This window comes from Euleptes europaea, chromosome 3 (genome assembly GCF_029931775.1).
Source record: "Euleptes europaea isolate rEulEur1 chromosome 3, rEulEur1.hap1, whole genome shotgun sequence".
NCBI classification, from domain to species: Eukaryota; Metazoa; Chordata; class Lepidosauria; order Squamata; family Sphaerodactylidae; genus Euleptes; species Euleptes europaea.
In genome coordinates, this window is record NC_079314.1 from 66,368,640 (window position 1) to 66,395,716 (window position 27,077).

General features: G+C 41.7%; 2 protein-coding genes across 3 annotated transcripts in view; one reads left to right on the forward strand and one right to left on the reverse strand.

Moving 5' to 3' along the window:
• The window catches only part of TMEM117 (transmembrane protein 117), a 238,634-nt gene that overhangs the window by 14,954 nt on the left and 196,603 nt on the right, over window positions 1-27,077 (forward strand). Inside the window, exon 2 of one of the 2 annotated variants that reach the window (XM_056846852.1) lies at window positions 25,623-25,755. The exons of the other annotated variant lie outside the window; for it this stretch is intronic. Within the exon in view, the coding sequence (XP_056702830.1) occupies window positions 25,623-25,755 (133 nt within the window). The remainder of the gene's footprint in view (window positions 1-25,622; window positions 25,756-27,077) is intronic. 2 annotated transcript variants of the gene reach the window in all.
• On the reverse strand, window positions 14,831-17,162 carry LOC130475122 (P2Y purinoceptor 1-like). The gene is made up of 2 exons (XM_056846854.1): window positions 17,026-17,162; window positions 14,831-15,858 (listed from the first exon to the last, which is right to left on the reverse strand). The coding sequence occupies exons 1-2, from the start codon at window positions 17,078-17,080 to the stop codon at window positions 14,831-14,833; spliced, it is 1,083 nt and encodes a 360-aa protein (XP_056702832.1). The 5' UTR covers window positions 17,081-17,162.

Sequence of the window (27,077 nt, forward strand, 5' to 3'; positions counted from 1 at the left end):
GTAGTAGATGCTGCAGACAGTCACTAGCTAGCCAGACAGAGGGCATTTGTTTAAGACAACGAGGCACTGGGTGCTGACAGTACTGTCTTCGCAGCTGACTGCAGTGCAAATTAGCACAGGATAAATGAATGTAACCTTGCATGCTTTTTGTATCTCCTCAATAGATTTCCAAAAACCAGCATATGCAGTTTTTCGGACAAAAAAAACCACCCTTCTTTTTGGATCAGCTGCTTGGAAGTAGTAGGTCCTGCTTGTTTAGGTTACTCAAAAGCAGAGATGTAAAATTTATGGAAAGTTTGAAGCCCCTGGAAAAAACTGCGTCTTACCCCCCTTTTTTCAGAAAAACACATTATGGGAAAAATTGAAATATATGTAGTACTTACTGTCTGATCACACACAAACTAATTTTACTGCTTTACCATAACAAAATGCATCATTTATAACTTACTGAACATAAAATTGCAGTATTTTACATATTTGTGAGATTTAAAAGTTATATATGCCAGAGTTTTCTACAAGCAAAATTGAAAATATACCATATACTTAAAAGAAAACTGGAAGCTGATGCACCCTATGCTACCTCATCACATGTACCTTAATTATGCTATCTGAAAAGTAGAAAAAATCAGGAGTTAAACAGAAAACACAAGTTTTGTGGTAAATAATGTAAAATATATTATTTAGTCAAAAAGGGTCACACAAAGGGTCAATAATGTCTGCAAAGTTAGATACAGTTCCATCTTGATACTGTCTTCTTTCATCTGTGGCTACTGGTTGGAGAGAATTCTGAGAGCTTCAGTTTTCAATGAAACCTTCAGGCCATTTTTGCTTGGTTACTTAGCCTCGCAATCATTCAGGACTGCTTCGGGGCTTTGCTTGGATTATTCATTATTTTTCCGACCTTCAGAAGTCACTTCGCAGCCGCGGCGCACTTGTCCTGCATTTTCAGGAACCTGATTTATCATGAATTTAAATTTTGCCTCAATCCCAGAGCGAAGCTAATCAAAGCAAATTCTGTGAATAGTCTTAAGTTTGGGTTTCCCTCCCCCCACCCATTATCACTTTTTATTTCCTTCTTTCAGGCTCCCTTTACCAAAAGGCTTCCTTTACCCTCCCTCATCCGACTCCTCCCAGAGAAGCCATTTTGGTCAGCTTCAGCAACAAGTGTAAAGAATTTTCTAACAGTTAGAGCGGTTCCTCAGTGGAACAGACTTCCTTGGGAGGTGGTAAGCTCTCCTTCCTCGGAGATTTTAAAGAACAGGCTAGATGGCCATCTGACAGCAATGCTGATTCTGTGACTTTAAATAGATGATGAGAGGGAGGGAATCTTGGCCATCTTCTAGGCATGGAGTAGAGGTCACTGGGGGTGTGGGGGGAGGTAGTTGTGAATTTCCTGCATTGTGCAGGGAGTTGGACAAGATGACCCTGGTGGTCCCTTCCAACTCTATGGTTCTAAGATCTTGGGAACAGAACCAGCTGTTCTCACCCCTCTTGAGCCTCATAGGCTACCTCTCTGGTTTCTCTGGTCAGTTTCAGCAGCAAGTGTAAAGATCTCGAGAACAAAGCTGGCTGTCCCCCCCCTTCCCACCTCATAGGCTTCCTCTCTGGTCAGTTTCAACAGCGAGTGTAAAGATCTTGGGAACTGAGCTGGCTGTCCTCATCCCCCCCCCACGTCATTTCCTTTAACTATTTTAGCATATTTTCACTAAAATAACACTTTATAGCAAAAACAAAACAAAACAAAAAACCCCACAAAACTTTATAGCAAAAAAACAACAACCCAAAAGCCCCCATGCGTACAGTTTTGGGAATTCGGATCAAAGAACTATGCATCTGCAGAGTGGCAGACCCAGTGCAAATTTCCCCTGCATAAATAACCTCAGAGTTTTTTCTCTGAGGCTTTGGTGCAGTCTCTGCCCCACCTCCTTCTCATCTTATTTTGCCCTCAAACAAGGTAAGACAAAAAAGTTATCTGCTACCCAGTCTGTGGGTATATGTGTCACAGTGGTTTGAGGAAGAGGTGAAAAGGTCAACCCCAAAGGAAGAGTCAGGTCTAAAGGATAACAGAAGCCATGAAAGCCCAGCGTGTTCCCTTCATGACGATTAGGTATCCTTCTAGGTGCAGAAATGCATCTTGGATTTAAGAGCTGAATATGTCTACAGCATGCCCACCTTGTCTTTAAAGGCATTTCACTCATTCTACAAGAAAATATTTCATAGGAGTTTTCTTTAGTAATCCCCCAAATTTCCAGTTTTTCCACTGGAAAACTGGGAGAAAAAGCCTCAGGGGGAAAGACTGTGTGTGTGTCCCCTCAATTATTTTTCCTGGGCTTTCACATCTCTGTTCACAAGGAAATCTGGAGTACCATGGTCAGATGTCGTAGCTCAGAAATTACTGGTACAGTGACTTGCCCTTATGGGGATGTGCAAATCTTTGCTGAGGTGGCCCCTTTCTGAGACAGGGGAGCTCATCAGCTCTGTTGGGATTGCAGTTTGTCTCCCACCCCCACCAGTCTCAGCATTCTCTGCTTAATACGATCCCTTCAGCAGGAATGCAGGAGGCCGAAGGCTTTGCAAAAATCAGCATAATCGGAAATACCTGAATTGACAAGCAGCTGCTGAATGTGAATGCAAGCTCATCAGTTTCCAGCTGTGGCTGTAGCCAATTATCGAACGTTGGCTTGAAAATAAAATTTGGCACCAGATACCACCCAGGATGCAAATGGCCTTCTAAAAATAAAAAAAGGAAGCAACCCTTCCATAAACCGCTCTTAATAGCTTTTCCATTAAAAAAAACCAAAAAACTGAAAAATGTTCTGGTTCTTCCTTTAGCGAAACAACAGTGTCAGTACTCTTGACTGCCTTTTGCATGCAGCCCACCTGCAGGTTGTTAAAACGAACACTAGATTGTCAGCAGGCCTTTATATTGCTACTGCACTTCTGTAAACCTCATAAACCTGGCCTTGCACTTGAAGACTTCAATTGAGGATTGCAACAAAAACAAAAGTCGTGATGGAAGGGACCATATCAGACTTTTGGAGCCAAGCTGGAGGAAGCAAAGAGGTGAAGGAAAAATAGAAGTTGAAAACAGGTGTTTTTAAAGTGAATTTTTAATAATTCTTCCATTTATTTAGCAGTGTACCCAAATACTTCTTGGTTTAATACATGGGCAGGACCAAACATACTTTAGCTTTCTAAATACTGTCAAAAAGTCCAATGAACCAAAGACAAACAAGCTGTATACAGTAAGCTGTTTCTAGCAGCATGAGCATTAGTGATCCGTTAGGATTAGGTAGAGTTCCCTCTTTACCAATTTATAGCACTAGGAAAAAAACCTGGTTTGGGCTTGGATTCCTCTCATTTTGTTTCTTCTCAATGCTGTTCAGATGGTTTAACATTATTTTTTGTGTTTATAGTTGTTGCATTCAGGTGACATTTCCACTGGTTTGAACAGGAGACATAGTCCTACTAATGTTCTATGTTTCTCATCCAGCTGGAATGAAACGTGAAGGAACTGTAGACCTTGTACCAAAGGACCATCCTTCCAAATGTCAGGCAGATAAGAGAGAGCCCCCTAACTTTGTCTCAGTGTTAAGTGCTTCTGACTCATGGTGACCCTAAGAATCAATGTCCTCCAAAATGACCTAACTTTACAGTCCATTAAAATTTTACCTTGGGAAACTGGCACGTGACTTATGGTGAAAGTTTTCCTTCTGTTTTTCTGCTACCAAGATTCTGATGTGAATATTAACCCTACCCATGTGGTTCCCAACCTTTTTAGAGTCGCGACCCCCTTTTACAATTGCCAAGTAACCTGCAACCCCTGCTACATTTGCATAAAGCCATGGGGGGGGGAGCATCTGCTTGGCATGCAGGAGGTCCCAGGTTCAGTCCCCGGCATCTCCAGTTAAACTTTAAGGGACCAGGCAGGGCTGGTGCTACCAAGCGAACTAGGCGACCGCATAGGGCGCAGGCCTCAGAGGGGCGCAGATCTGTTCTGAGGGGCACCGTTTTCAACAGATTAGTTTTTGAAAAGATACAGCTGACAACTTATATGTTTTTTATTTTAAGATAAGTGCCACAACGGTGCGATGGAATAGAATTAATTATAATGCCTTATAAAAAAGTTTTGTAGGAATGCATCAGGCTTGTATTTTTTTCTAAAAGAAATCTGTTTTTGAAAATTGGTTAGCAATTGGGGGGCACAAGTAGTTAGCCTTGCCTAGGGCGCAAAGAAGACTGGCCCTGGGGACTGGGCAAGTAGGTGATGTGAAAAGACCTCTGCCTGAGACCCTGGAAAGCCGCTGCCGGTCTGAGTAGGCAATACTGACTTTGATGGACCAAGGGTCTGATTCAGTAGAACTCGTAGTTTGGGACGTCAGAGGGGAGGAACACACATGAAGCTGCCTTCTACTGCCACCCAGCCGCTTCAGTTCTCCGCCTGTCGTTTCCCCCCTGACAGATCGGCTTCTCTCGTTTCTCCTCCTTCCTTCTGGAATTTTCCTTTTTTTGTCCGGTTCTTATTCGTGCATAAAGCCGGCGGGGTAACTCAGGGAGCCGCTCTCCTCCTCGCCCGCCTTGCCAGCGCCTCTCTGCTCCCAGGGAGGCTGGTGCGTCGCCATGCACTCGGCCGAGTCAGCGGGGGCTGCTGCAAACTCGGGGCCGCCGCCCCATAGCAGCAGCAGCGGCGAAGGGCATGCTCGAGCCGCTTCTCTTCCTTTCCCCCCTCCCTTCAGAGCCCGCCCTCCAGCCAGCCACGCTTCAGCACTGCAGGAGCCGCCGTTGACGGGCACAGTTTATATACGCTCCCCACCGCACTCCGCTCTCCCCCCCACCCCTGTCCATTGAATAAAGTGGGTGGGGCTGACTCCGGCCCTTCGGAATGGATCCGGCTCCTTCTGCCAGCCCGCCCGTTGATTCTGGCAGTGACCCCCCAGAAAACACATCGTGACCCCCATAGGGGTCGCGACCCACAGGTTGGGAACCAGTGTGCTAGATGGATCAGTTTCAGCATTTTTATTCTAGCCTAACTAGACTGATATCCAGTAAGAAGCAGTGGGCTTACCTGGCAAAAGATTATGGGTTGGATCCATGCTAAAGTTTTTGCTAATGGAATGGGAGATGTAATTTCCACCAGTTTCTTCTTCCTGCTGCAGACCCCCATTTTCCACTCATGCCATTCCTGGGGGTCTTCTGTCTCCAGGAGAGCATTTCAGGATGATCAATGGGCTCCGGTGGAAGGGATGGAGGCAGAAAAGTTGTGTTCCACTGACAGAAGTTTCTTCCATTAATGGAAAACTTAATCTGGATCCAACACTGCATCTTTAACAGTGCAATCATATTCAGAGTTACACCCTTCTAAATCCATTGGTCAGTGGGTTTAGAAAGGGGTGATTCTGCTTAGGATTTTACTGGTAAGCAGCTGCATACAGTGAAATTAGGTGTGGAGAAAGTGTAGGATTTGTCTCTGAGTATGTGAAAAATACACCCACATCCCCCCCACACACTTACTACATACATGAATCCACTTGTTCATGTGGCTCTGGGTCCCTGCAAATTTATCTTTCAACAAGAAGAGATCTGGAAATGGGTATCTCACTCTGGTCACATAAACCCCAACATGTATACACATCATTAAAGCAAAGAGTTCTTTTTGGACTTTTGCACAATACTCAGATTTCCACAATCATTTGCCATTTTCGTGAATGAAAGATAAGAATAAGGAATGGAGTTTTGCATGCGCCCTGCCTGACTTGCATTTTGGGTATGGTGGAAACGATATACAAGATCCTGCTTCCCTTACCAGAAGAACAGGGTTTCTGAAAGTATGAACTGTCTTTAGTGGACCTCTGTGTTCACTGCATCCTGCAAACTCCTGCTGTTTTTCATCTACTAGCACTCCTGCAGGAACTAATTAAATTAAGGGATAAGAGAAACTACTATCAAGCTAATCCACCAGGGGGTACTGTTGACATTGCATACATTGGTTACTCCAGTATTGAATTCTTGTTTTCCTAATTATCAGAGAAGCAAGTGGTAAAAGATTTCAGTTCTGTGGATATCCATCCAGTCTGGTTAGAGTGAGTAGGCTCTTGGAGACCCCAGGTTTGAACCCTCACTCTGCCCTGAAGCTTATTGGGTGATGTTAGGCCATTTGCACTCACTCAGCCTAACCTACCTCACATGGTTGTTATGAGGATCAAATAGGAGAATGATGTCAGCTGCTTTGGGTCCCCATTGGGAGGGGAAAGGTGGGGTATTAATGAAGTAAGTGAATAAACTTGCCATACAGTATAGGGATATGGTTTGTCTGGAAGGTCTTTCCCCCAAGAATTGACATTCACATGTTGGCAGGCCCATGGTGCTGCAGAGGAGGGGTGTGGGAAATCAAATTGACTGACAACCTGGTTCAAGTAAATCAGCTCTAACTCGTGTGAGTGTTTGCTGTGGGACCATTCATAACTCAAATTAAAGGTGGTTTTATGCTTTCAATGTTTATAAAAAGTGTGGATTGCTTCAACATTCATTAAGGTAGTATATGCAAAAGACCCATCTAAAACTTGTTTTTGTACTCATTGAGACACTGATTTTTTTTCTTATTACAGGGTTTGTATTTTCTGGCAAAACTGCTGTAAATGAGCCCTAAAGACCTTGACTGCATAGAACACTGAGGGGGTTGAAGGGCTTAGGTCAGCCATTCCATAGAGAATCAGCAAAGTTTTACATAGGAAGGCTGCTCATGGTCATGAATTTTCCTGCCCCCTATCTGCAGATATCTAAATCTGCGGATCGGGGCCACACAGAAAGAAAACAGATGTTTCTGCAGATATTTCTGCAAACCTGAGACCTCTTTTGATGCCTGTTTGATGCCTGATGTACTAGTGAACTGGGGAAAGCCCTCCTGGGCTATACCCCTTCCTCTGGCTGCTATGGTCCTTTCGTAAAGGGCCAAGACCCAGTCAATCAATTAAGTATGTTGGCATCTCCGTGAAATATTTTTTTGTGGTGATTCTTAAGGGAAAGTGTTTGAGGGTCTTGCGATGGAGGGCTCATAAAGTCCTGGATGAACTGGGGGGTGGAATTTCTTGCTCTTGTGCAGGGCCCTACATAGTCCTTCAGGCTATGAAGAGCCCAGGCCCTACGCCGAAGCAACAAATTATCCCTGAGCAGATGGAGTTGCTTGAGAAATTAGCTGTTGGATACTGACAGGATCTATGGCAATCCTAAAATCCCCCTAAGCTGCTTCGGGAGTCCTGAAATTGTCTTAAAGTGCAGTTAGAACGTTTGTGGGGCCTTATGGTTAGACTGATTCATGACAGTAGGGTTCTACATGAAAAGATTCAATGAGTATTGCATAGATAGTAAAAACTCAGAGAAAAGAGCTTAATGTATATGCATCCCCATGAAACAATAGCATTCATATAGCATTATTGTGAGCCAATGTGGTGTAGTGGACAGTGTCAGGCTAGGATCTGGAAGGCCTAGGTTTGAATTTCTGGTCTTCCCCAGAAGCTTGCTGGGTGACTTTGGGCTAATCACAGATTCTCAGCCAAGACTACCTCATAGAGTTGTCGTGAGAGAATGAAGGAGGGGAGAATGGTGTTGTAAGCTGCTTTTGCATCCCCGCTGGGGGAAAAATGGGGTGTAAGTAAACAAAAATATAATACACCTTCAGTGTTCAGAGTTCTTAACAAAGTTCTTAACTGCCCCATAAGATAGACCAGTATTATCCTATACTAGAGAGAGAAGCTTTCAAAAGGACCTCTAGTGATCTCAAAGATAACCCTTTGTACCTCAGTCCTGCCGGGTCACAGCCGATTCTCTTCAGCACCCTATGTGCAATATTTTTGATATGATTCATCTGTGTGATGCTAGTTGTCTTGCAAGCTGCAGGGGAGTGTTTTGCAGCTTTGTAGCTCTCAGTGCCTTCTTTTGAACCCCCCTCTGTTGTTGTGTAACTACAAATGAATATGGACATGTCACATTCAAATGGCTTATTTGAATCAAGGGTTTATCTCACCCATGTAAATAATTTAAACTGTTTTCACTGAACGAAGCCAAGTGATTTTTAATCCATCCACGTGGATCTGTTGCCCATTCAGAACTGCTTGTGCCAGTCTAGTGATTCGGTTCAAAGATGTTAACTTGTGCCTGCCAGTTTCTTAAGAGCAACGAAGGATTTTTATTGGCTGCCCTATTCTGAGAAGTTGTGCAAACAGGGAGACGTCTTGCAGCATATATTTTAATCACAGATGATGTTGACACTGCCTGTTAATGATATCGGTTAATTCTTCTCTTATTGTCGGGAAATGGAATGAGCTGATTTCACACTGTTTGCATGTGTCATATCAAACAGAAATGAGTAATATTTATCACAAAATATTTAAGATCCTATGTTTGCTGATTAAGATGTGGCTAGATAAATATGAACAGATGTTGAGCATCTATGGTTTTCAATGGAAACAATTTAATCAAGTTGACAATATCAGACTCAGTTGTGCATGGCTTAATAAACTTTTTTTTTTAAACAAAAGACTCATTCTGCAGAATGCTGTTCAGTGTTGTGAGACAGAAACAATAATGTATCATGTTCTGGGTTGCACAATTGGGTGTGCAGTCACTCCTGTGCTACCTTTAGCACAGTACTCCAGTGGCAGCCTTCTACGACACCTGGAGCAACTGGTGCCAATACCAGGCACAAGCAAATATCAGGAAAACTAATTCACATAGGACTGTAAAGGAAAAAAAGTGTTCTCACACTTTATAAAAACAAACTTTGATGTGAAGTGCAGCTTCAGTGTGTATATGTGGGGAGAACGGGAAGAAGAGAAAAATATAGATTCATTGTTCAGAAAATGACAGCTTTGAATAGTAAACTATCCATTAACTATGCAGTAATAAATGGGTTGCAGATGGCAACCTCTAAAGATGAATGTGGTAAGTGCTGTGGCTTAATTGTAGAGCATCTGCTTTGCATGCAGAACATCCCAGGTGCCCACATTTTCCATTTTAAACAATTGAAAACTCCACTGGATAGATGGGGTACCCCTTTGGGGGCCCATAGAATTGGACCCCCTGACTCAAACTTCACCAGACTTGGGGCTTCTTCTAAGGAGAGTCATCTCCAGCTTTTGGGGAGCCCCCCAAAAGTTCCCCATAAACTTTTAATAGAGCCAAAACATTTCGGATATACGGAAAAAAGCCCAAAACCCAATTTACTGGTATGAGTATTCAGCTTTTTTCAGCTTTTCTGAACAATTTCAGGTTCAATGAATCTGAATCTGAAAGATACTGGGGGGAAATGGTGCATACCCCTATGTTGGATTAAGTTTACCTATCCAGGTAGCACACAGGAGACTGGCAGCTTCAGCAACAGGCTTCTTTATTGCTTCATACACACTTGGAACTACAACCTACACTGTGAGGCCCGTCCCACACAGGCCTTGATGGGGGAAACAAACTAGTTTGTGAGGGCTCACATAAAGGCATAACATACATACATCAAACCATTAAATTTCTATTAAAGAGATTGATGCTCCCCCTTCCTTTCAGGCAGGTTTGGGCCTCTAGTGATGTTTCTGTCTTGGTGTATGCCTGGTTTAGATACACAGGAGGCAGTAATGCAATGGTGCAAAGCTCTGAGGTGGCAGAATACAGCATTGGAGATTGCAGCTTTGACTATTGCCAACGTATTTTTAAAATTTTGTTAAATAGAAAACTAGCACAGCAGGGAGAAAATGTCTGCTTTGTATTTTTTGCTTACTGTGCTCACTTTCTTTTTGCAGTGTCTCTACCAAATTGTGGTTCTCACTGCAGAATCTGAAATTATGATTCTAATTCTACTGCCTCATTGCCTCTTCATTACCCCATTGTTCCCCTGCCTATATGAACCAGGCATTAGGACTTTTCCACATAGGGTTTATTGTTGGATCTGGCCTCCTACGGTTTCAGTATATCCCCTGATTTCCTCAAGCATTTTTGTGACTTCACTTATTGCTTCTTTTTTCTTTTCTTTTTGCCCCCTCCCCCGAATTATTTTTGGTTTTTTGAGACCATTTTTACCCTGTCCTTTTCTGGAAGCCAATTTTGAGTTCCTTTTCCTTTTTTATAGTGTTTTTGTCAATTTTCTTAGCTCTACCCACTCCCACCCACTTCCAGCCCACTTTTTAATGATTAGAATGTCATCATCGAGGACTTCTGGTTTCTGTTGCTTGCCTGATGGTCGTTATCAGTTTGTGCTCTGCTAAGGAACTTTATTTACTTTTTTTTTTTTTTTTAGTTTTTATCTCGTTTTACTTTGTTTTTGGTTAGCTCTGCCTGCTTGGCATAAGCTGTTGGCTTGTTTTCTCTTCTGCGTGTGACTGCCTTTGGAGCCTGGTTGTTTGGTTTTCTTTTGTATTTTTTTCTTCTGTATTAATTGTGTTGACTATGTAGGGGCCCATGTATGCGTGGGACTGAGAGTAACATCGAGCATGTGCTCACTTCACGGACCATTTTATTTTGTTTCATTTAATCTAATCATTGTTTTGTTTTGTCTAGATATTGTTGTTTTTTTCTGTTGGTGTTCAGCTGGTGCTGGGCTGGTCGGTAATTTGTTATTAAGGGAAACAGTTTTTGCTGTTTTACTTAATTTCTTAATACTCCTTAGTATATTTTAGTTGAGAAGTGTATTGAAACTTTGATTTTAAAGGATTACACAACTGCAGGGAGGGTACTGTTTTAGTCATTTTATAAATTAGGTTGGGAGATTAGTTTGCAAGTAGCTATTAAATCTGCTTTAGAACTCCTTTCCTCCTCCCCCTTTTTTCATTATAGCGTGGTAGTGTGACAACAGCACCCTCTCTTGAAAATCCAGATTATATATGGCACATGCAGAAGAAAATAAACTGACTCTACAACAGTGAAAATGCAGAGGGAAGGCAGACATGCAGAAGAACCGTGTCCAAACCGATTGCTTGCTCAAACCGACTGCCAAGAAAACCAAGAATAAATTGAGCCTTACAGCCCATTCCTGAGGTGGGGGGCTAAAAGTGGTCTGGAGGCGGCGTGACTTCACCGTCAATGTAAGTGGCCTGTTATCATGAAATAAGAGGCACTTACTCTGGTGGTGGGGTAGGTTCCTTAGCGCCTGTGCATCGTGGAGCTGCATGCCACTCCTCTGATGCCACAGGCTCTCTGGGACCTAAATCCTGGAAGAGAAATGTGGCGCTGGCATGGGGCGTTCCCTGGGGCAGAGTGGATGGTAGTTTCCAAAGCCCCTCCAGGCCGGGAACGCCCCCTTGAACAACAGCATTGCTGCGCCAGGTTTCAATGGGGGGGAAAGCCCCATTTTCTTTCTCAACCATTTAAAAAGGCTTTTCAAAGCCTTGCAGCTGCCGGGGAACCTCTTTGAAAGTGCCACAGCGGTGCCTCGGCTTTGCTGTTCTCTGGTCGCCGCAAGGCTCGAATGAGCTGTAAGTCAGCAATTTATTGCCCAGGCAAAATAACTTTCTTTTCCTCCTCTTTGATTCTAGATTCTTTGCAGACTTTCTTAAGAATGGGCCCTGGTATTTTTAAAAAAAGATTTTATTTCTATGTACAACAAACAAATATACAAACATTAAAACATAATCTTGATATTACAGTTTATATGAAGCTTACTTTTTTGAAATTGCATTTGAATAATTAACTTATTTGAATTACAATACCCTATGTTCTCTATGAGTACCCAGCTTGCTGGGGGTAAAGGGAAGATGACTGGGGAAGGCACTGGCAAACCACCCCACAAACAAAGTCTGCCTAGAAAACGTCGGGATGTGACGTCTTCCCATGGGTCAGGAATGACCCGGTGCTTGCACAGGGGACCTTTACTTTACCTTTATGTTCTCTATATATGTTCATATCTAACAATATATTTATTATAAAAGTTTGTATTACATAAATCATTCTATTTAGATTTAATTCTATTCTTAACTATATATTTTTTTAAAAAAATTACAATTTTCCTGTAATTCTGAAATTGGTCTATTATGTATAAAATATGTTGTCATTCAAATCTGGGTATTTCTCTGCTTTCCATTTTGCTGCATATATTACTCTTGCCTCCATCACTATGTATTTGAATAGTTCATTATATATTTTTGGGATATTGCTTGGCAAAATATTTAATAACTTTTTTCAGATCCAATGCAAATTTAAGTTTAGTATCTTTTTCATCATGTATCATAATCCAACGTTTTCTTGCTTTCTTACATGTCCACCACATATGATAAAATGTTGCATCTGTGTTCCGACATTTCCAACACTTCCCATTATAGTCTTTGTTAGCTTTTGCTATGACTTTAGGTGTGATATGCCATCTAAAAACATTTGATACCAATTCTCTGTTAATATTCAACATTTGGTAAACTTAATTTCTTTAGTCCAAAGATTCTCCCATTGATTCATGTGTATATTCCCTCCAAAGTTTTGCATCCATTTTATCGTTCAATCTTTTACTTGCTCTGTTTCAGTATCATATTGCAATAATAATTTATATATTTTTCCTAATAAATGTCTTTTGTCTCCGGTGATTAGTTGTTCAAAAGTAATCTTGTTTCTTAATTGTCCTCCTTCGTTTATTATTTGTTCTCTCAACTTAGATGGCATGATTTCATGGCCTCCTGGACTTTTATCTTCAAAGCAGACCAAAGGGAAACCTCTTTTGATCCTGTTCAAAGAAAGAATGGTGGGGTAGCTGCAGGTGGAGCATCCACCTAGACTTTCCACCTGCAGCCACCCCACCGTTCCTTCTTTGAACTGGATCAAAAGAGGTTTCCCTTTGGTCTGCTTTGAAGGGAAAAGTTCAGGAGGCCTGAGAGTCATGCCCAGAAGGAGCACATTTTTGTGTAGGGCTTCCAGTGTTTCATACAGAGAAAATTCCCCATGTGGAAACAGCCCGAAGGGGGGAAGCTATGCTTTGCATTCCTTCCCTCTTTTGGTCCTCTACAGTCCAGTCCCAAACAGAATGACACCTTTATAAGTCCATTGAAACCACCCGGGGGGAAGCCACCTAAGATACTAGCAGTCACTGAAATAAAATACCTGTTTCTGCATCTGTTTATAAAATTAAATCATAATACAGTGGGCTCTGTGAAAGATCTTTGCTTAGGAAAGTCAATTTGGTGACCTTTTTATAGCGATCAAGAGGAAACCATGGAAACTGAATGTTAGCCATCCTGTACAATCATTAAAAGCTGTTTCTATCAACATGGCCTCCTGTTACTGTTTTAAAAATAGCTGCTGATCACAAATGTTTTGATAATAATTAAAGTCAGCATTTGAAGGGTCACGTGGGCATTTTCTGTGTTTACAATGATGCTTCTGAGACCCTTTATCATTCTGCCTTGTCAGCTATTTGTAAAACTCAGGGCACTTTTGATAGAAGTCTGTGATAGGGATGTGAAATTATTTTTGTTGCAAAAGCATTCTTTGTTATAATTGTTATGCATGTTTGTTCTAGTGGTAACATTTGTTTCTAGTAGGAAATTATTTCCTTCTTTTTCTCCCCACCCCCACCCCCTGCACTTTCTGTGGTTGGGTGTCCACAGCACAAGGCTGGCAGTGACCTGCCAAACATGCCAATGGACAGGTGGAAAAAGAATCTATCCCTCCCATATACACGTCAGAGATTACTGTAAACAGTGGTAAAATTTAAATTTATAAACAATTGCAATATTGTTTGTTAAACTTGCAGTGCATTCCTGAGCTTTCAGCGTGTGAGGATGGCGGGGAGGAGGCGCCGCTGCGGCACCTCCTAACCCGTTTCCCAGGCACCAAAAACTCAAAAAAAGCCCTTTTAAAGGCTTTTAAAATTTTAAATGGGGTTTTTCACCCCATAGAGAACAGCAAGGCTGCGCACCACCATTCTCGATGCCGGCATGCTGGGCTGAAAGGGGACAGGGAGTTACCTAAAGGCAGCTCCTCCCCCTGGCACGCCCCGGGAACACCCCTGGGGATGCTGGAACGCCTCCCGGAATGCCAGCGCGGTACTTTACACTGGTGGGATGCTGGCGGAGGGCCCTGTTGGCATCCTGAGGTGGCGCTGCTGTGGCAGTGCCGGGAGACCGGCATCCAGGCCTCCCCGCTAGTGTTGGGGCCACTTATGGTGGTGTAAGTAGCCCGGACACCGGTGTGGGGAGCCCCAATGCCAGCACAGCCCCTTCCTGGCCTCATGAGGACTTGTGTCCTCAGAAGTCAGGAAAGCACTGTTGGTTAGAGGGAGGATGTTATTGTCAAATAGTGTAGTGGCTACAAGCTTTAGAACTGCAATGGAATCTTACTCTTTCAGATTCATTTTGGGAGGGAAAATTAACAGCATAAACTTATTTACATTCCTCTCCAAATTACAGTAAAATATTATGTTTGTAGGTGATTTAATTTAATGACATTACTAGATTCTGTAAGAGATTATATATTTGACTGCCACACTATACAGTTGGGAGTTTTTGCATACATGATCTGTTGACTACCAAATAGAAGGCCTTTTAAATGTTATCTAGTTGCATGGGGCTGCTTTTTCATCAGTGATTCATACATGATTGGGATAAGATTTAAATGACTACTAACATAGATGTAGACTGATTAGTGTGAGGAATCTGCAACCACTTTCCAGCAGAGTATTCTTAGTTAGCAATGACATGATTAACTTCCACCCCTACCCTGTGGCTGGATCACTGAAAAGTTATTTCAGCCATGTGGAAACTTCTAATGCTTCTTACCTGTAATGAAAGGCCAAACTGTTGTCAGAACAAAATATAATATGTGTGATAGTGGCCATGCTCTCCTGAAGTGTCTGCCATGTCTGCCCATCTCACACTTCAACAGCAATATCCCTAATTCTGTGTGATTGACAGCAGTGGCACCTATGCTTTGAAGGGCATTGTATCTTTTTAAACTTTTGTTGGAATTTCTTACTTGCTAACATAAAAATGACTGGGTCTAAGCAGCTACTAATGCCGCAGATGATTTCTGTGAATTCGTAAACTGTAATTATCAGTCTTATGTTGTCAGAGTTGAGTTGGTAATTCAGTCTGTAAATTAGCACTGCCATCATCATGACATGGTAGGGAATAAATGCCACGGCAAAAACGATCATTGCAGCTGAAACCAACATCAAGGGTTTTACAGTTCGGGGTCTTCTCTGTTGGCAGCTCTTCATTTGCCATAATGATTTCAGGGTGAATGCATAGCATGTAAAGATTATTATGATTGGAATAAGGAATCCAAATAAAACTCTTGAAATTGTAAAAGGGACTACGAAGTATAAAGGTTCCCCAAAGTACACAGGTTCTCCAGTGTTCTCTGGCCTAGTAGCAGCACCCATCTTTTTGTGGACCACAAACAGATAGTAAAAATCAGGAATCGATTCTATGAAGATGAAGATCCATATAGCAATGGTGCAAAATACAGCCTTGTCTTTATTCCACCATTTTAATGACCGAATGGGATGAACAGCTCCTATGTACCGGTCAAAGCTGATCAGAGTGAGAAAATAAATGCTGCCGTAGATGTTAATGTCAAAGAATATTTTTTTAAATTGGCAAAATATGGGGTTGAAGTAGTTTTGGTGCTTGTGTAGATGGTAGTAGACAGACAAAGGAATCAAGAGAACCCAAGTGAAGTCGCACAATGCCAGATTGAACAAAAATACAGCGCTACTGGTCCATGATTTCATGGTGTATGCATAATACAGTAGTGTCAATGTATTCCCCAAAAATCCTATTAGCAGTGTAAGAAGCCAAAGTGCAATTACAAAATAGCAATACCACTCTAGTGTGCTGTAAGGTTTACAGAACAAAACATCAGAAGTAGCATTTGCCATCTTTCCATGGACTTTGCCTACAACAGATGAAAAAGAAGAAAAGAAATCAAGATATTTTCAAAACCTGAGATCTCAGTGAGCAAAGAGTCATAATATAGGATTCGTTGACTGGAAGAATTTTTTAAAATACTGATTCTCTGTGCCCCGCTTAGCTTGTGATCATAGTAAGAATGATGATGTCTATCTGCAGTGATGGCTAAATGGGACCTCTATGTTCAGAGGCAAAATAATATCTGTTCGCTTGCAACAGCAGGGGAGGCTTCAACCTCTGTGCTCTGTGGGCCTTCCTTGGTTGGCCACAGTGGGAATCAGGATGCTGGACCATTGTTCTGATCCAGCAAGGCTTTTCCACTGCTTACTTCAAAGGTGACTGTAGTGCATACTGCTTTTGTTGAGCCATTTGTATGAAGTACGAGATATTATGTTTCTTATGAAATTGTTGTACTTGGCTATAGATCTGTGATACTGTTGCATTTTTGGAACAATCACTATTGCTGCATTCTAATTTAGCTTGATTTTGTTTTGGAGGGGGGTGTTTATCTTTTGGTGTTAGATTTTGTCCTGCTTTATAAGATATATTCATCTAACAAAGCAAGGTCTAGCTCACAAAAGCTTGTGCCATACTTTGTCATTAAGATACCTGTTTTTGCTACAGCAGACTAACATGGCAACATCTCTATAATATGATGAATATCAGCTCTCCACTGTAATCTATCAAGCTTTGGCACATTATGCATTTATAAAAATAGAAATAGCTTTTGATCTCCCAGGACATAGTTGCAGATAAGAATCTTGTACTGCAGATTTATGCTTTATCCTTTATTTATTAATTCTGAAGCAAATCCGATTTTTAACCAATGCACCATTAGCTGTCTTCAGCAAAATGTAATGATGTAGGTAGAAATTTAATATTTCACACATGTGATTGAATATAATAAAGGTAAAATGTATTTCTAATACCATAATTAAAGAGCTTCTCTAAACTATTGCCTGCACAGAAATATGTTATTTTGGCTATATAAGAATTTTTCTGAATTAGACTGTGGATATTACAATATGTATTTCACAGTTATTCAGTGGTTAAAACTATAGATTGATGTTGTATGTTTCTATATAAGTTGCATTGGTCCAACAGGAAAAAGGAACAGAGAATCACTTTAAAGAACAGAATATGTTTGCCTTACCTTGTTTAAACATGCTGGAATTCTCTGTAGTGCAGGACTGTGAATGCCAAGCCATTTTTTAAATTTCCCAGGAATCTACAGCCTTGTCAGAATGCAATATTTTCCACATAAACGTAGCTTTGTGGTTCCAGCAACAAGCCACATACTGTGTAAGAGCTCACTGTGTTAATGGCATGAGCTTGCCCGTGCTTTTTTTTCCCCTTTTGGCTTGTAGTCTCCTCCCCTTCCCACAGTCAAGCTAAATGTCTCTTTCTGTTCCCACCGTACATTTTACAGTGGTATATTGAAAGGTTTTTTTTTTAATTGCCTCTTATGTTTGAAGTGGTTTTCATGGGAACGATGAACAGCTAATCAAATCAGTTCATGTTGGGTATATTCAGGTGGTGATTTGAGAAACCCCAGGAAGCAAATATGACTCAAACAGTAGTTGTTAGTCTTATTATACCAGATGACAATTTTGGTGGGGAAGGGAGGTAGCTCTGCTCCATAAATTGTTTAGATATTCACTTTGATGAGGGAGTGAGGTATGGCAAGCCAAGACCCACATCCATACCTCCCAGAGAAGCCTGCCGCCAATGTCAGTTGCTCATGGGGCTGCTCATTCCCACCTCCACCCCCCATTTTGCTTTGAGGCTGGCAGTTGGAGTGCCAGATGACACTCCTTGGATGGGCAGACTTGGCCTGGAGGTCCCTGCTTGGTGATAAAAGAAACCAACATGTAGATGGTTTAGTTTTCTGTTCTCTCAGGTTTAGAAGAGAAATAGTATTTTCACTGTCTTTTTTTAAATCCTTGTGCAAAGAGTAACAGGAACTTCACATTAGAAGGCAAATATCATATTAGATTTTACAAGCTAGTTCTCTCTAGTTCTCTTTATGCTATAGTGTTTGATTGCAGGTACTCTGATACATGTGAGCAGACTGGCAGCAGTTAGACCCCCAGAGTGAACTTTAGAAACTGCATCTCTTAAAAGCTAGTGTTTCTGAACAATTCCATATTGCGTGGTTTTGAAATTACTGTGACAGGTGCCAAACTGCAAGCATTAGGGCATGAAACTGAGCCAGGAGGGTATAGTGATCACATGTATTTTCCCATTTTCCCTAAGTACAAGCAGAACTGTAATGCACAGGCGTTAGGTTGAAAAAGAAGTATATTGTTGTTTTTCAGATATTTCATAGGAGATCTCTTCCATGAGACACATGAAGGAAATTATTTGAACAGTTAGGCAAAGTGATTGAGAGAGCAGGAGCAGACCAACTACACGTCTTCTTGGATAACTCATCTGTCCTAGACCCTTTTCAATCTGGTTTCAGGCTGTGCTATGGGACACAGATGACTCTGGTGGCTTTAGCTGATGACCTCCATCTAAATGTAGACGAAGGTCAGGTTTCCTTGTAGCTCTTACTGGATTTATCTGCCACCTTTGACACAATAGACCGTGCCATTTTATGAGGCACCTAGAGCCAGAAGTTGGCAACAGGGGTTGTGTGTTGGACTGATTCAAATAATTCCTCATGGACTAGACCCAAATAATTGCTATTGGAGAGTAAGAGGTTTTATACAAACCATTGGAAAATCATCATCACTTACTAAAAATGAGCTTACAGCACAAAACAAAGAGAACGAAGTAAGTCCCCGAAACAACATTGATTGAAGCCTGGGGTAATAAAAACCCCTGCTTGACACCAAAAGTTCCACAAACTTTGACATGGATGTTGAAGTGGGAATCTCAACACCATGTCTGAGACCACACCAGCATCTCAGGCAGGGTGTTGTGGCTCAGATCCCAGCAAGCGAGGAGTCTTCGGGGGAAGAGCAGTGCCAGGAGGAACCAGCCTTCCTTGAACCTCAGCTGGCTGAGAGCCCACTTCAATCTGACCCACAGCAGGGAGACAACACGGCGCAGCAGAAGGAATCTGAACCACAGACCAGCCCTGCTGGGGATTCCAGAATGGTGGCTGAAGCACCTTACTCCAGCATGGTGTCGTGGTTAAGAGCGATGGTTTGGAGCGGTGGACTCTAATCTGGAGAACCAGGTTTGATTCCTCACTCCTCCATTTGAGCGGTGGAGACTAATCTGTGAACTGGATTTGTTTCCCCACTCCTCCACATGAAGCCAGCTGGGTGACCTTGGGCTAGTCACACTCTCTCAGCCCTACCTACCTCACAAGGTGTCTGTTGTGGGGAGGGGAAGGGAAGGTGATTGTAAACTGGCTTGATTCTTCCTTAAGCGGTAGAGAAAGTTGGCATATACAAACCAACTCTTCTTCCTCCTCTGGCTCAGCCCCAGCTTCAACTCCTCAGATTAACAGCCCACCCAGCTCACCTGAACTAGTTTGGCAATGGAGACAGTGTTGCAGAGTAGAATTACACAATAAAAGGCGCAGCGGCAGATTAGAGGCTCAAAGGCATCACATAGAGAACTGTGAGTCTTCGGGGGATGAAGGAGAAGGGAGGCTGCATAAAAGGCTCCAGCCGGGCTCCTTTTCTGCTTTGGTGATTACATCCAGCCTCTGCCAAGTTGCAGCCACTCCATAACCGGATACTCCCCAGCAGCCAGTCGGGCCAGCACACAGGGAGACTGTGGGGCAGGGTGGAATCCTTAACCTGATCTGTGTCCCCGGGTCAGGGGATACACTCAAATTCAGGTCTGTGAATGGCAAAGCACCTGCAGGGGGCGGCCACAGATGCTTGACAGACTACAGCTGCTTCTCTTCTTCAGCCATCAAGTCCAGGTTGCTGCTGTACAGAGAAAGCAAGGGATGGCCTGAAGGGAAGAGACAGACAATTCTGTATCTTGAATTCTTGGAGAATACTCTGCTCTCCCTCAGAGCATCCAAGGTTTTTATTAAGCAATAATACAATGGATAGCAAAGGTCAATCAGTGATTACACAATGGATCTAAAACAAGGCATACCAAGATTAATGAGTAATGAGATAAAAAGGAAAGAAAGACAATGACACATTCCATCTTGAAGTCAGCATCCTTAGAGCAAACATTTGGCTGTCTGGTGCCTGGATTGATGAGCTTAGTAGATATTAATCCTTTTAGAGTTGCTAATCCCTTTAAGGCTGCTCCACTGAGGTCATTAGGGCACTATACAGGCAATAGCCTTGTACATTATATTTCCAAAGATGGGACCTAGAAATTGTTGGAGCCAGTGCATAACGTGCCCAAGGTTTTCCCAGCGGACACCGCACGTGACCACAAGAATAACTACAATGGCCAGTGTTTTCCATGCCTGACCTGAATTCAGCTGCAGCCCTTTCAGACCTGAATGCACCCTGTTACTGGGATGGCATCCAATCTATACCACTCCTTTCGTTCAGGTAGTGAAAAAGGCTTCTGGAAGACTTTTCCAGTCTTTTGATGCTTTCGCTTCTGCAATCTAATTATGAAAACTGTCAGAGGAGGTAGGTGCCAGCTACTGCTCTCCCCACTGATAAGAGATATGGCCTTGCATAATTAAAATCAGCAAGGCTTTTCTTAAATTCAAGTACCTCAGATCGCGGTTCGTATGGCCTTATATTTGCTTTGCCAATTTGCCTCGTATAAAATTTAAAGTGCTGAGGGGTGCACATCTTCCTAAACGAATAGTTCAGTCAAGGCCAACAGTGTAAACTGTACAATCCAGAATTTCTGTGGGAAAGGATCTTCTTTTAGGTATTTCTGTGAGGAGAAATTTCTGTGGGGAAAAATGATCCTCTTTTAGGCATGAAATCTCTGCCTTGTCATCTGAAGTGACCCCCCCACCCCCGCCACTTAGCCATTAACCATACATTGTCTCATTAGGAGGAAGTTGTATGTTAATTTTTTTATTGTTTACGCATTCAGCCTATCAGTTAATCTCCTCTACCAGATGATAATGTTGCAGGAAGGCTGTTATATTAGGCTTAGGTTTACATCATACCTGGAAAAATCATTTAGAGGGGAATAAATCATAGCTATAACCCAGCAAAGGACCTTTCAGTCTTTCCACACAATAGAGATAAAATTATGGTGTATATTACCTGCTCAGGAAATTAATGACTATATTGTTAGCATACCACCAAACAGAATGCAGCCAGCAGGTATAATTAGTGTCCTGCATGGTGGGATTGCCACAGTTAAGGTTTGGTTCTTTGATTTCTCAGAAAATCAAACTTCAGCAGAACTTTAAAGCTGATGTGGATATTGATTCATAGATGTTGTATAGTACTCTTTTGGAATGTATGTTTTGTTCAATTAAGCAACCTTTTAAACTGCCAAAAATCAGGGTAGAAACTTCTTACTGTTTTAATGTTAAATTATTTATATCCTTAGTCCTCTGAGATACGGTGTTACAAAGAAGAAGAGTTGGTTCTTATACCCCGCTTTTCTCTACCATAAGGAGTCTCAAAGCGGCTTCCAGTCACAATCCCTTCCTCTCTCCACAACAGACACCTAATGAGGTAGGAGGAGCGAATAGATTTCTGAGAGAGCTGTGACTGGCCCAGCCACCGTCACCCAGCAGGCTTCATGTGGAGGAGTGCAGAGTTGAACCCGATTTGACAGATTAGACTGCTGCTTTTAACCACTACACCATGCTGCCTCTCACTGGGATTTCTTGTCTGACAGTGTTCCGCATCAAATTATGCCACATGTGGAAAGCTTAGCCTGCTCTTTGTATGGGGTTGTGCGTATTTCTTACAAGGTGTTTCCACATAGGTGTTCTTTTGTCATCTTCAGATGTCTGTTCATCTTCAGCCTCCATGACAAATATAGGTAGTTGTTAGTGTGCTGGACTAGAATTTGGGAGACTGCAGCTCAAATCCGTGTTCTTCTGTGAATACCTTGCATGCTGTTTGAACTTGGGCTGGTCACACACTCTTGTAGATTCCCTTACCTCACAGGATTGTTGTGAGGAAAAATGGGAAGGGAGAACCATGTTCACTGCCCTGTGCAAGATAAAAATGCCCTTTATGGGGTATTGAACTTTAGAGAGCCAAACACTACTACTGGATTTATTCAAAAGGAAGGTTGTGCTTAATTGAGATGTCCCCCTCCACAAGCAGTTTTTTTGTTATTGTACATAACTATAATTTGTACACGTACTTAAGGTGACCCTCTTATTTTCCTTGACTGCAGTCCTGGGAAACCACCTATTCTTCCTTTCAGGTAAAATAGGATTTAGTTCTGCTTCAGATGTGGCTGGAAAGCTAATAATAATGCTGCTTGTTCCAAGGATGTGTAGGTTTCCTATCTGCTGGTTTCCAGTCTGGTCTTTGTTTGGCTTATCAAAGCTCTAGTGTAGATCTCCTGGCTTCAGTCACCACTGTCTTCTGCTTCCTCTAGGGCTCTGCATGTTTTCACTCCTGGCCCTGGGGTCTCATGACAAGAGACAGAAGTTCACTGACTTAGTGGTGCAGCTTGATTCAAGTCCAGTAGAACCTTAGAGGCCAACAAAATTTTGGGGGTACAAGCTTTCACAGTCCATGTATCTGACAAAGGGAGCCTTGATGCAAAAGCTTGTACCCCAAATATCATTTTGGTCTCTAGTGCTACTGGATTCAAATGTAGCTGCTCAACGGCAAACTAACCCAGCTACCTTCTGAAGGTGGCTTAAGTGCTGTGTGGAATATATTATACTGTTTTGAAATGCCTTATTCTTTCCCTTGCAGGTTGCTGCTTTGATACTTATTGCCACCACAGTGTTGCTAGTTCGTCCTATTAACCTGTTCATCCTGTTCACCTCGAGTTTAGTCTTATTCAGGGTATGGGGCCCTTTCACCTTAGCTCTGTTCACCTGTACTATTTCTTCCTTGCCATTATTCACAAAGGGGATATCCAGTGAGAATAGCCCTGTGTGTCAGTGGTGGGATAAGCGGTTAGCAGGGTGAAATGCAGGTTGCCATTTGTTTTTTTTATCATTCTTTTAATTTATTTCCCCCCAAACATTAAACAACAACATACACACCATACAAACACAACACAGACTACTACATAGCAATGTAAATAGCAGGAAAAGAAAATCCTAGTCTAGCATATAACAAATCTTACTCAGGAAATGGCTATTCTATCCTATTAAAAAGCAAAACAAAGAAATGGATTAATAATTCACCCTTATTATGTGGTTAGATCATCTTCGTAATTAATATCTGTTATTCTGTGAATTACTGTGAAAGTTATCAACTATGAATGAAGTATTAATTTTTCAGTCTACTGTCTATTATGTATTTCTTTTAACTAACATTAATTTATTCAGTAACATTTCTTAATTTAGATATAAGCATTATTAAACCAGATTAAGATTCTTAACACATATAGTCATAATACAATCTCCAATTTTCTCCCACTCTTCCATAGGTCTCTTATTAACAAGATTTGTTAGCTTGGCCATCACTGCATATTACACCAGCTTGTCTAACCAGTCTTCTAAACCCAGTGTTTCTTCCTATTTGATGGCAACCAAGATTCTTGCCCCAGTTATCATATATCTGAATAACTCTTCCCTGCTTTTATCTATTACATGTGGTAGAATTCCTAATAACATTGTTTTAGGGTCCATGGGAAAGATAACGTTCATAATTTTTTGCATTTCCCGGTGTACTCCTGTCCAGAAATTCTTTAATTTTTTACAAGACCACCAGGTGTGAAAAAAAGTTCTGTCTACCTCTTTGCACTTCCAGCAGCATCCATTAGCACTTGTATTCATCTTGTTGATTTGGTGTTACATACCATAGAACAGTTTGTACCAGTTCTCTCTCAAGCTCTGACTTGCTGTAAATTTTATTGCATTCGACCAGAGATATTCCCATTTTTACATTTCTATCTCTTCTCCAAAAATTTTGCATCCATTTAACCATAAATGGTTTAACTTGTTCAGTTTCTGTGTCATATTCAATAGAAGTTTATATATTTTGCCCAGAAAACGATCTTTTCCCTTTGAAATTAACTTTTCAAAAACCATTGGTTTTCTAAGATTTCCTTCTTCAAAATGGTCTTTTTTCAGTCAAGAAACCAGTTGACAATAAGTAAGCCATCCAATTTTTGTTTTTTCCACTTTTGTTATGTCCCAAGTTTTAATTTGACCATCTGTTGTGATGGTATCCTGGTATGTTATATAGTCCATTGGCCTTTTTTTCTGCATTCCTATAATATGCTTCTATTGAGGACATTAACAGTGCTGGGGTTGAACTGAGTCTTCTTTTTATTTTTATTGAGGACATTAACAGTGCTGGGGTTGAACTGAGTCTTCTTTTTATTTTTTCCCAAAGCTTCAATAGATTATCTTTAATCACATGATGAGACTTGCCTCTCTCACACTTTGTTGCGTTCCACATTTGATAGTGTAAACCTTTCTTGCCACCTTTTTCCAATTTAATTAAACTCTATCCAATCTGTAATCCAGACCAGTCCCTCCACTTGATAATATAGCTTCAGGTTAGGTAGAGCCAGTCCACCTCTACTCTTTTCAACTTGTAGTATTTTGAACCATTTGGAGGCAACTGCTGGGTCAAGTCTTCAGAAATGCTTCTTCCACAAGAGACTTTGCAGTGGTTGTCATGTAAGGGCATTTGTTGAAAAGTATCAGGAAACTGAACTGTTTGAGTACAACAGCAAGACAGAGGCCCACTGGATCAGATCAGTGGTCCATTTAGTCCAGCATCCTGACTAACACAGTGGCCAACCACTTACTCTGTAGAGCCAGCAGCAGGGCAAAGAGGCTGAGACCTTTCTCTGATGTTGCCTCCTGGCAATGGGATTCAGGATTTCCATGCCTCTGAATGTAGACGTTTCCTTTAGTCACCATAACTGGTAGCCACTGATAGGACTATCCTCCATGACTGTATCTAATCCCCTTTTAAAACCCTTTAAGCCTTTGCCCATCACTACATCCTCTGACAGCAAATTCCACATTTTAAGCACTCATTAGATAAAGAAGTATTTCCTTTTGTCTGTACTGAACCTACTGCTCATCTTGTCATTGGACGCCCCAAGTTCTAGTATTTATGGAGAGGGAGACGTAGTTCACTTTGTCCACTCTCTCTACCTGTCTACATTTATCATGTCCTTGCTTAGTTGCCACTTTTCTAAACCGAAAAAGCCCAGTCTTTTAAGCCTCTCCTCATAGGATAGGTGCTCCAGTCTCCTAATCATCTTGGTTGCTCTCTTCTGTACTTTTTCCAATTCCTTTTTGAGATACGGTGACTAGACCTGCACACAGTATTCCAAGTCAGGCTGCTCTATAGATCTATACAGGGACTTTATAATATTGGCTGTTTTATTTTTAGTGGGCTTAGAAGGGTGTAACTATTGTTTGGGTTGCAATGTTAGTACAATGTGACAATCCATAAAGATTTTTCTATGTGGCTTATTCAGTAGGAGTCCTAATTAAACAGAACTATGGTACAGGTAATGTAGCATAGATTCAAGTTGTGTTTGCCAAGCAGTGTGCTATATTTATTCAATAACGTCAATAGACGTTCCTTACAATGGAACTATTAGCCACCTGACTCATTGAAGTTGTTTATTTTCATGTTTATTGGACTTTGATCCCGTCTTTGGACTTCATATGAAAATGGAAGTCTACCAGAAGCAAATAATAACCGTTATCTTCTAATCGTCTCACTATTGCAGGTAAATTGCTTCGACTGAAAATGTTTCGAGAGGATCATGGGTCATGGATGACAATGTTTTTTAGCACCATACTCTTCCTCTTCATTTTTTCTCACATCTACAATCTCTGTCTCCTCATGGCAGGCAACATGAGGTAGGATCTGTTTTTGTGAACTGTATGTTCATTATGATGTTTTCTTGTACATTGTGGCAGGTTGGTGGTACGGTGTGTTTATATATGCCCCAAACCTTACAGAATGTCCCATAGTTTTGTCATACCTTAAGGACCACATACTCCTATATGATACTACCCAACTATTATAATAATCTTTGGTGGAAAGGCCTGTCATCTCAGACTACATGGATGGCAACCTGAGAAAGGGCCTTCTCAGGTATGACAACAAAATTTGAAATTCTCTCCCCAAGGAGATTTGTTTGCTCCCTTCTATCATTATCTTCTACCAGTGGGTGTAGACTTCTTTTGTTTGTTTGACATTGCCTTACTGACCCTCGTTTCTGTTTTACCCACACACACATACACACACACACACACACACACACTCAACTTGCAGGGTATTGCTGTGCCATGGAAAGGGCCGAGGAATCACAGTTTACAAGCATGTTTGTTGAAAGGCAGCCTGATTAAAATGACTTCTGTGCACACACACACATACACACACAAAGCCAGAATGGAGTACAGCTGAAGTCATAGCTGGGTGGTCCATTGATAAAGGCTGGAGAAGCAGGCTGAGAAGCAAGGACTTGAAATCTGATGCGCATTCTTGGTGACCTACTCAGGTACCGATTGGAAGGAAATCTGATTGAATTAGGGTATGGTTTGGGGAGGCTGGTGGATGTGTGTCACCTGATTGAAGAATAGGAAATCTTGTATAAAGCGTTTTCCACAAAGATGCGTGGTGCGTGTGGCTTTCCTACTGCTGCTGCAGCTGCCAATACAGGCAGCATTGGGTATTCCACTTGACAGGTTTCCCTGCATTTTCCTTGCCGTAGCCTCTGCAGTGGCCATTGGCCCCACCACCAGAGAGCCTTTTTAATTGGCCATTGATAACATCATTTATTGTTGTAATATTAAAATGATCTGTCTGTCAATTTTCATTTTTAAAAAGGAGGGCAGTGTTGTCAGTCACATGGCAAGGTGCATTATAATGGCTATAGGGATACAGTGTAGTAGTTGGAATGGGGGGGTGTCCCAGGTTTGTTGGTTGGTTTATTAAATACAGTCATTGACCAGCACAACAAAGAAGCAATCACAATAGTACACAATTAGTGAGCTGTTTCACATGACATCAGCGATCTCCGTATTCTGTTAGCAATATAACAGAACTTTGCCACTGTGTGAGAGATGGTGGTATTTTTTATCTTCAAGTAAAAAGTTCACCATTAAGCCGCTAGCATAACTAGACTGGCTAGGAGTCCCAGGTTGAAATTTCCACTTTGCCTCAAAGCTCCCTTGTT

What these genes read in the sequence shown, in the direction of transcription:
- LOC130475122 (XM_056846854.1), bottom strand. Translation starts at nt 17,080, where the DNA reads ATGGCTTGGCATTCACAGTCCTGCACTACAGAGAATTCCAGCATGTTT. An exon ending in TTCCAGCATGTTTAAACAAG is followed by an intron (nt 15,859 to 17,025) that starts GTAAGGCAAACA and finishes CATCTGTTGTAG; the next exon opens with GCAAAGTCCATGGAAAGATG.